The 10,714-nt window shown below is 35.2% G+C and overlaps 1 protein-coding gene across 7 annotated transcripts in view; it reads right to left on the reverse strand.

Moving 5' to 3' along the window:
- The window catches only part of LOC135098060 (calcium-dependent secretion activator-like), a 316,893-nt gene that overhangs the window by 232,033 nt on the left and 74,146 nt on the right, over positions 1 to 10,714 (reverse strand). For all 7 annotated transcript variants that reach the window (XM_064000265.1, XM_064000266.1, XM_064000264.1 and 4 more), the window contains exon 3: positions 9,937 to 10,033. In XM_064000265.1, coding sequence (XP_063856335.1) covers positions 9,937 to 10,033 — 97 coding nt within the window. The remainder of the gene's footprint in view (positions 1 to 9,936; positions 10,034 to 10,714) is intronic.

The raw sequence follows: 10,714 nt of genomic DNA on the forward strand, positions 1-10,714 counted from the left end.
CCAGCAACAACAGGTCCTGTTGTCTATCTTCTCACTGCAGTTAACTATTTTATACATCATTATTAGATATCCTCTTTCTCTTCTAATTTGTAAAGTTTGCAGCTCCATTTCCTTCAACCTCTCTTTGTATGTTAGGTCTTTCAGCTCCAGTACCATCCCTGTAGCTGCCCTCTGAATTCTTTCCAACTCTTCTTTATATTTTTCTTCATATGTGGAGACCACACCACTACTGCATATTCCAGCCTGGGACGTAACATAGTGGCTATAATTTTTTTCATCATAGTCTTATCCATGTAATGAAATGGCACCCTAATATTTGTTAACATCCTGTATGTCGAGCCAAAAAATCTTATCTATATGCTGTTCTGGGGTCAGGTTATCTTGAAAAACCACTCCCAGGTCTTTCTCCTCGTTGCTCCTCATTATTACTTCCTCCCCCATTTTACAGTCCCATGCAGGTCTTCTTTTACTCTTTCCCAATTCCATAACATGGCATTTCTTAGCACTGAATTCTAATTTTCACTTCTTGCTCCACCCATAAATCTTGTCAATATCTCTTTACAACTCCATACAATTAACATGGCTCTTTATTAGTCTTAACAATTTTGCATCATCAGCAAACAGATTAATATAACTGGTCAAACCCTCCTGCATATCACTGATGTATATTTGGAGCATAATGGGTGCTAACCCCTGTGGTATTCTGCTTGTTACATTACTCGTATTTGAACAGGTGTCCCTGATCACAGTTCTCATTTCTCTATCCTTTAAGTAGTCTCTCATCCATTTTAGCATTGTCCCTCTCAGTCTTCCTATATATTCTATCTTCCACAATAGTCTTTTATGCGGAACTTTATCAAAATTTTTTTTTGATGTCCAAGTACACTGCATCTATCCAGCCATCTCTGTTTTGTACTTCATCTATTACTCTTGTATAGAAACTTGGTAAATTTGTCACACATGACCTTCCATTTCTGAAACCAAATTGGCTATTTGTTTTAACTTTGTTCTCTACCAAATATTTCACCCACTTTTCCTTGATCACTATTTCACAGATCTTGCTCACAACACTAGTTAGTGATACCAGTCTATAATTTAGTGGATCAGTCCTCTTTCCTCCTTTGTGTATTGGCACTATATTTTTTCTCTTCCACTCTCTTGGTACTCTTTTCTCTATCAGTGAGCTGTTAATTACATCCCAAATTGGCTCCACCACTTGTTCTCTACATTCCTTTAGTGTCCAACCTGATACTTCATCAGGCCCCAATGTTTTCCTGATATCCAACTTCTCTAACAATTTGCCAATTTCACGTTCTTGCACCAAGACTTCCCGTAACACCCCCTGCCACGCTTCCTCATTTGGGCTCTGGTTTTTTGTGAATACCAGGTCTAGCATAAATGGTTCCTCCTCCCCTTTGTATCTTGTAAATTCCTCCACCCATCGGTCCATTGTATTCACCATAGGTAACATTTCTTCACTCCACAGTCCAACATTTCCATTAACTTCCATCTCCTTCTAGCTTGCATCTTTGCAGTTAAAGTCTCCCACTAGTAGTATCTTACTGTCCTTCCTTATCATGTTGTCTAGGCACTTCAACACTTCCTTTTGCATTTCCTTGTGTTCCTCCAGCCTCCATGTATTAGTCTTCGGTGGCACATACGTTAATATGATCCTCCTTCTTTCTCTCCCACTGGTCCTGATTGTTATACCTATGAGCTCCACCATGCCATCTCCATATTGCACTTCTTCCACATATATATCATCTCAAACCATTATCAGTACTCTTCCTCTTTCTTTTGCCCTTCTGTCTCTTTTCCAGTAATTATATCCCTCTTCCTTAAAGCTTAAGTAGACTTCCTCTTTTGTCTCAGTTAGGCACAACACATCTGGTCTATTTTCCTTTATGTAATCTCTCACTTCCAGTACATCTGAAAGTAACCTATCTATGTTTGCATACATTACTTTCAATGTACTACTTCTCCCATCACTTGTAGTTTCTCTCCCTGCTGCTGTGGCTCTTTCATTTCTTGTTCCCTTTCCCGAATATACCATTTCCTTAGTCTCGTATCTAGTACCCTCCAATAAATTTTCCTCTTCTTGGTCTCTGTCCTTCTCTCATTTTTTTTCCTTAGCTTCATTTCTCAGATCCCTCTCTTTTTCCCTTTATTCCAAGTTCACATCTCTTTTTACCCAAATATTCTTGTATTCCAAACTTTCAACCAGTTTCCTGGGATCTCATTCTCACTTTTAACAGTGTGTGTGTGTGTGTGTGTGTGTGTGTGTGTGTGTGTGTGTGTGTGTGTGTGTGTGTGTGTTCTGAGATAAAACATATAGTGAACCACACACTGAGAATTATAATTGGTTGAAAGTTAAGAGATATAATGTTGATAATTGTTGTTATTATTATTGTTATTATTATTATTATTATTATTATTATTATTATTATTATTATTATTATTATTATCATTATAATGGTAACATTAATAACAACAACAATAATAATAATAATAATAATAATAATAATAATAATGATAATGATAATAATAATAATAAAAATAATAATAATAATAATAATCTCACACACACACACACATATATAGAAAAAAAAAAGAAGTACAGAAACTGGAAAGGCAACAGAGGATAGTGACAAAGATGGTACCAGAATTGAAAGACTTAAGCTATGAAGAAAGACTTGAAGAGATGGGATTACTAACACTACAAGAGAGAAGAGAAAGATTAGACATGATAACAAGTTACAAATTAGTAAACAATATAGAAAGAACAGACAGAAATGACTTGGTACCACAGATGGAGGAGGGAGAGAGACAGACAAGGGGGCATGAGAATAAAATAAAAAAGAGTAGATGTTCAAGCGACATCAAGAAATACAGCTTCCCGTATAAAATTATTGAAATCTGGAATGATTTGAAGGAAGAGGTGATTGTGGCAAACAGTGTAAACCTGTTTAAGGAGAAACTCAATAAATGTGTTATGGAGACATGACAAAATGAACTTTGGCTTGTGCCCTGTACAATATAACTAGGTAATTACACACACACACACACACACACACACACACACACACACACACACACACACACACACACACACATAAAGGCACTGCATAGTGTAGTGGTTACTATGCTCAGCACACAACTAAGGAGGCCTGAATTCAAGTTTTAAAAGTGATGAGGTTGATGGTTGAGCCTCTTAAATGTGTGGCCCCTGTTCACTTAGCAGCATGTAGGTGCAAGATAAGCCAGGTGGTTGTGACTTCATTGTTTATCTTGTGTGATGTGTGAGTGGTCTCAATCATACCCAAAGATTGGTCACTGTGAGCTATGAGTCCTTCCTGTAGGGGATGAGGTGTATACACACACACACACACACACACACACAGACACACACACACACACACACACACACACACACACAGTACAAGAAGTGCTATGAAGAAATTAAGAAACTCAAGGAAGAGAACAAAGAGTTAAAGAAAACTTTGCAAGAGAGAGAGGTTAGGGTTGGAGAAGTGAAAAAGTTAGTGACAGAGGGAGTCAAAAGTTGGAAAGAGAAAGAACAACAAAAGTTGGACACAGAGGAGATAATAAGGCAACAGCAATAGGAAAACAATAAGGATATAGAAAAGACAGTGATTAAAATAATAAAGGAAAAAAGTAATATTGTGAAAGACACGGTACAGAGAAAGATATGTGTGGTGATATTTGGGGTCAAGAAGAACCTACCCATGAAAATAGCTAGAGAGAAAGAAGTGAAAAGGGCTAAGGAAATTATAGCAGAAGTGGCATGGGGAGGAGAGGGATAGTGAAACAAATTGAAGAGGTTTACAGGATTGGAAAGTATGATGAAAACAGAACAAGACCAATGAAAATAAGATTCATGACACAAACAGCAGCAGAACATGTTTTGCAAACAACAGGAAAATTGGCAAAAGTAGAGGGAATGAAGGAAATATGGATAAAAAGAGACATTTACAAAGAAGAGGAAAGTAAACTGAAAGAATTGAGAGTATAGGCCCAGTCAAAAAACGAGGAGAGAACACAGGAACAAGCGAGAAGATTCACCTGGAAAGCTGTGACACAAAAGTGAGGAAATGGTGGCACAAAGATACCATGCATTAGTTTAAAGATTATGTATACTAATGTAGATGGTTTGGTGTCAAGCCTATTGGAACTTAAGACTACTTAAAGAACAATAAACCAGATGTGGTATGTTTGACAGAAACCAAACTAAAATAGGAAATAAAGTTGGGATCTGAAAAGGAAGGATATAGCACATGGAGGAGAGACAGAAAAGGAAAGGGAGGAGGAGTGATGATATTGGTAAAAGAGGATATTGTTGTTAAGGAAATGGAATATGGTGATGGAGTGGCAGAAACTTTGAGTGCTGTGATTAAGATCAAAGGAAGTGAAAAAAGGAAAATAATTGTGACATACATACAGCCAAAAACTAATGCATGGAAGACCAATAAATTTAAAAGTATGCAACTAGAAACAAAAAAATAGCAAAGAGGAAATGATAAGGAAAATTGTCAAAGTGCTCTTAGTAGGTAACTTCAACACTAAAGGAATTAACTAGGAGGAGATGGAAGTGAAAGAAAATGTTGGATCATGGAGCGATGAACTAATACAAACCATGATGATGAATACAATGAGACAATGGGTGTACAAGCCTACAAGATGTAAAGGAGAAGAAGAACCATCACAATTGGATTTATTGTCTACAAAAATGTCAGAAAATAGACCAAGTATACACTGTCTGAGTCCAATGGGAAGAAGTGGAAGTGTGGTAGAAATGGTACCACAAGAGGAAATGGTGTTGCAGAGGAAAGAATAATACAGAAATGGGAGACAGAACTATGCTAAGGCAAACTTTGCAGAGCTTAATAAATTCTATGGAAAAATGAACTGGAAAGAGCTATTTGAAAGTAAAGTAGTGCAAGAAAAATATGAGATATTTTTGAGCAAGTGTAGAGAGGGGGTGCAACAGTTTGTGCCAAGTTATAAAGTGAAAATCAGGAAACATGAATGGTATGATGCCAGGTGAGTAGAAGCAAAAAAGAAAAAGGACAGAGCATGAAAGAAAATGATGAGACAACTGAACAGAAATACTAGGAAAGAATACAGAAAGGCAAGGAATGAATATAGTATAATAAGAAGAGAATCAGAAAGAAACTTTGAAAGTGACATAGTAAGAAAACTCTTCTAGATGCATAAACAGGAAAATCAAACATGGGGATGGCATAAACAAGTTAAAAAGGGAAGGAATAATTTATGAAACTACTGAGGAGATGAGTGAACTAATGAATGGGAGTTTTCAATACATGTTTACAAAGGAAACCAAGTTTGTGGCACTGAAAGTGGTATCACAGAATGAGGAAATACATGAGATACAAGTAAAGAGACAATAAATCAAGAAGCTGCTGGAAGAGCTGGATGTTAGAGAAGCTATGGGACCAGATCAAGTAAATGGATGGATATTAAAAGAATGCAGAGAACAAATGGAAGAACCTATATGGGATATAATTAACAGCTTGTTGAGAGAAGGAAAAGTACCAAGGGAATGGAAACAAGCTAACATAGTGCCAATATACAAAAGGGGAAATAAAATGGAACCATTAAATTATAGATCAGTGTTACTAACAAGTATTGTAAGCAAGCTTTGTGAAATAATAAAGATAGATTGGTGGATTATCTAGAAGATGAAAAGATAATTACAGAAAAGCAATTGCTGTAAATGGAGCAACATTAAGATGGATGGAGGATTATTTAAAGTGGAGGGAAATGAGAACAGTAATCAGACATTAAGAGTGAGGCAAGGTACTGGGCTGCCCCGGCGAGTCCTCAGGTAGTGGCCCAGAGCAGAGGCTTAATTCAAGTTGGCGCAAAGTGACAAGTGAGGTACAGCAAGGATCTTTGTTGGCACCTATTATGTTTCAAATGTATGTGAATGATATGACAGAGGATCTAAATAGTTATATAAACTTGTTTGCTGATGAAACAAAAATAATGAAAATAATAAAGGATGAAAATGACTGTAAGGAGTTAAAAAAGGATATTGACAGGATACATGCATGGAGCCAAAGATGGAAACTAGAATTTAATGCAAGAAAATGCCATGAGTTGGAAATAGGAAAAAGTAAAAAGAGACCTTCATGGAAGTACAAAATGGGAGGAGAAATAATAATGAAAAGTAATGAAGAAAAAGATTTGGGAGTAATGATTCAGGGCATACTATCACCTGAAAGACACATAAACAGGATATTCAACTCTACATACAGCTTGTTAACAAACATTAACATGGCATTTAACTATTTAGATAAACAAATGATGAAGAAAATTATAACAAGCATATGTCCTAAATTGGAATATACAGTAGTAGTTTGGGCTTCACACAGAAAAAAAATATCAGGAAACTGGAAGGAATACAGAGGATACTCATGAAAATGGCTATGAAGAAAGACTTGAAGAGATGAGTTTACAAACACTACAAGAGAAAAGAGAAAGAGGAGACCTGATAATAATGTATAAATAAGTAAACAATATAGAAAGAACTGACAGAAATGACCTGGTACCACAGATACAAAATGAAGAGAGAGAGATGAGCGGACATGGTAAGAAAATAAAGAATAGTGGATGTTCAAGTGACATCAAGAATTGTAGCTTCCCGTATAGAACTATTGAAATCTGGAATTCTTTGAAGGAAGAGATGGTTGCAGTAAACAGTGTACACATGTTTCAAGAGAAACTGGATAAATATGGTTATGGAGACAGGACAAAATGATCTTTGGCTCATGCCCTGTACAATACAACTAAGTAAATAAACACACACATGCACACACACACACACACACACACACACACACACACACACACACACACACACACACACACACACACCTTATATGAAGTAAAGAGACTGGACTCTCTATCCCTTGCACACACACACATATACGCATATACACACATTCCAATCTCTCTCTCTTTCTCTCTCTCACACACACACACACACACACACATACACACACACACACACATTTTAATATCTGGATATTACAAGTGTGGCTCAACTTGTAAAAATGTAAAAAAAAGTAAATACAGGCAAATAAAAACAAATAAATTGGTCTTGATCTGCCTCCCTCTCTTTCTCTTATTTCATCTTTTCCATCCCCTATCTTCACACCCTTCTCTATTTTTTAAAAATTTTCAAGGAACTATTGTGTGTGTGGAGGTGGATGGGTGCACTCCAAGAAATGTGGCATGAACCAGTGGATGAGCTTTGTGCATGTGTAAGAATGAGAGAGAGAGAGAGAGAGAGAGAGAGAGAGAGAGAGAGAGAGAGAGAGAGAGAGAGAGAGAGAGAGAGAGAGAGAGAGAGAGAGAGAGAGAGAGAGAGAGAGAGAGAGAGAGAGAGAGAGAGAGAGAGAGATTGTGATGGAAATAAAGCAACAGATATGGTGATCAAACAGTTCAGATTATCATCTTCACCAAACCATACTCAGGACTTAAATCTGTTACATGTTTTTCACTTAGTTTTACTCAACTTAATAAAAATAAATTAATTACTTAATTGCATAACTAGTCATCTTTAAATCATCATTGACATATTCATAATAATCATCATCATAAATTAGTCAGGGATCATCTGTTATAGCCCCAGTGGTGGCCACTTCGAGGTAAACAAAGATATTATCAATCACCACAATTGTAGTGAGTTCATGTAAATTACAATACAGTCTACTATGTAAATGAAGATTGATGCCTGGTTAGTTACAATTTCTTGTGTTTTATGTTGCTTTCTGGTCCCAAAAATCCTTCATTAAATACAGTTCAGACACAAAATTTGTCTAAGATTTTTTTTTTAAGGCTTTTCCTGCTGTTGGTTATATGTGGAAATTTACCATCTGTACAGAGTGTACTGGTGAGCATGAAAGGAACAATGTATATTTTCTTGCAATTTAGAATCTGCATGATGTTGGATTAAATTTTTGCATAATTTATCCGCTCACACAATCACAAATTTCATTAATGACAAATCCATCATTAGCAAGGATCAACAGTTCTTTATAATATTCTAGATCCTCATTATATTTCAATGGAGATTTTTAAAATAAGAACAAAGCTCACTTACTTATTATAACTATTTTTCTACATCTAATGATAAGAAACATACAACAATAAAAGATGCTACAGAGATGGATATAAGCATAAAATATTGTTATGTAATTTACATATGACATGCAGATATATGCAAATGTGTAGTCTTGAGGGAAAAGGAAATAAGACAGGTATGTAATCTCACGTTATGTCACAATACTCGTATAAATTGTTTACTATGCTGTTGGTAAATAGCCTTAGTTGTATTTTTGTCTGATGTGATCGTAAGCTTGTTTTGCTCAAGAGTTTGTTTTTATTGAGCAAAAACTCCTTAAGACACTGCACTGTGCCTCTAAACTCAGTATGTGTTTGGAGTTACCATCAACGTATCACACTACTGGTAAGACTGTGTTTATAACTGTATAAATCTTTCATCCAGGCCTATTATTTATCACTACTGTTGGTGTCATTACCAAGTGTCATAAAATGATGAGGGTGTTATCAGCTTATAACAGACACAGACAAAAAAAAAAACTACACAATTATGACAATCATGAAAGAAAGATAAAGATATACTAAGTAACTGATTTATGGCAAAAATGCTGAAGAAACAAAAGTTTAGATATCTAACTTTAGCATAAAATATAAAAGAACATTAAAGAAATCATTTGGATGGACAAATTAGAGAAACTATCAAGGAGTGCCATAACAAAAGAGAAAAGGTCTGCTGTCCCTTGGCCTTAAGCCACAAAAACCAGAGAAAAGTTAGCCACCAATTAGCACTACACTCATCATCCAGGAACTTTTCACACATCAAATGAGTTTCAACATGTGCAGTGATATTGAGTTAAAAAAAAGAAGGATATACATAAGATCATGCTAGATATTTCTATATGAAAGGCATTATTAGAGATGAAATAGCAGACAGATCACATATTTGAGCTCTATTTCTTTTTTAAGTTTTAAAAAACAAACAAGAGAGCTCTGATACACAAAACCTCATGTTGATGCTTTATAACAATGCTATGTCAAATTACAAAATAATATAGTATCTGGTGAACATGGATGGGTATTCTTTTTATAAAAAACTTAGCTTGCCACTTGTAACAGCTTGCATTAGTTTAATTCATTTCAACTGAAAAGAATTTTGGGTAGAAGTAGGTTCTTTACATGACTATGAATTCAAACTGCCTGAAGCCATATTTAACAATATAACAAGGATCTAAAACATACAATTCATGTGTGCATATATATATATATATATATATATATATATATATATATATATATATATATATATATATATATATATATATACCATATAACTTTTAAAAATGGAGATTTTCTACCATGCCCACATCTAATCTCTATCTACATGTATGTATCTCAAATGTACTCTATATGTGGCTACATTATAATAAGAAGAGGACTGCATCCACCTATTCCCAAAATTTTGAAAATTTGATTCTAAGCACAAAATAGCCACAGATTAAAATTATTTATTGAAAAACATTCTGAATTTCAGTATTCACCTTATATAATATACAAATGGAAAATATGATAATCAGTTATCATTCACTTAGATGCATTAAAGTTCATATCTACTTTCACTAGATAAAATATATCACATGCAATATGACTTTCCTTACCTGGATCATGTCACATTCTGCTGAAATACATCTTTCAGTTAGTGGGGTAATAGCTTAATACATCTAATGAAGTAAGTTAAACATTGGCCTGGGAAAACACTTGTTGGTGCTTACATGACTGCACCTCCTTCTGTCATCTGCTTGAATGAAGGAGCTTCATGTAAAGTCTTACCTCAAGAGCAAAGGACAGGACAACATCCATCTTGGAAAGCGTCACTTCGTTGTCCATACTGTCACTATCGCGGCCACTTAACGAGCTCTGAGACCTGCTGTTCATGGGATTGGGAGTATGTGTTAGCTCAAGTTTGCCATAAAATTTTGAAATAGAAAAAGGGAGGGAATATTAGTATGAAATCCATCTAATGAAATACAAATTGTAAGACCAACACAATGTCAAAATTGAATGGAACTGACATATAAATAATCAATTCAAGAGATATGCAAATTTACTTGAAATATTATGGTGTATGCATAAATAAGATACAATTCTAAAATGTTTAGAGATGTACATTGAAGGTTGAATAAGAATTAATGTTTATTGTATCCTTAAGAGCACATATGTATGCAAGCAAACTCAAAGAAAACGTGTACAACTGGCATTTGTATTAATAGACACAGGTACATTCATTATGAGACACATGCTATGAATTTTTCTCAAGAGCAGATGTGTTTCCTGAATACAGACAAAATATGCTTGCATTCCAGTGAGCAGCCATCCCCTTTGAACAAGGATTACTTGAGTACAGAAGCATGACCTTTCAGTTTCTTTAAAAGCTATCATTTAAAACCTGTCATTTGTGGCGGCCACTGTATGTATTAACTTTCCCATGATCAGCATCAGAAAATCTTATCACTGAATAAATCAAAGGTCACCACAGAAGTAGCAGGATTACTTGCAAATATGCTTTTAACCTAAATAATATATTTGATGACAACTATGCACTTGCAAC

This window comes from Scylla paramamosain, unplaced genomic scaffold (assembly GCF_035594125.1).
Source record: "Scylla paramamosain isolate STU-SP2022 unplaced genomic scaffold, ASM3559412v1 Contig43, whole genome shotgun sequence".
Classification (NCBI taxonomy): Eukaryota; Metazoa; Arthropoda; class Malacostraca; order Decapoda; family Portunidae; genus Scylla; species Scylla paramamosain.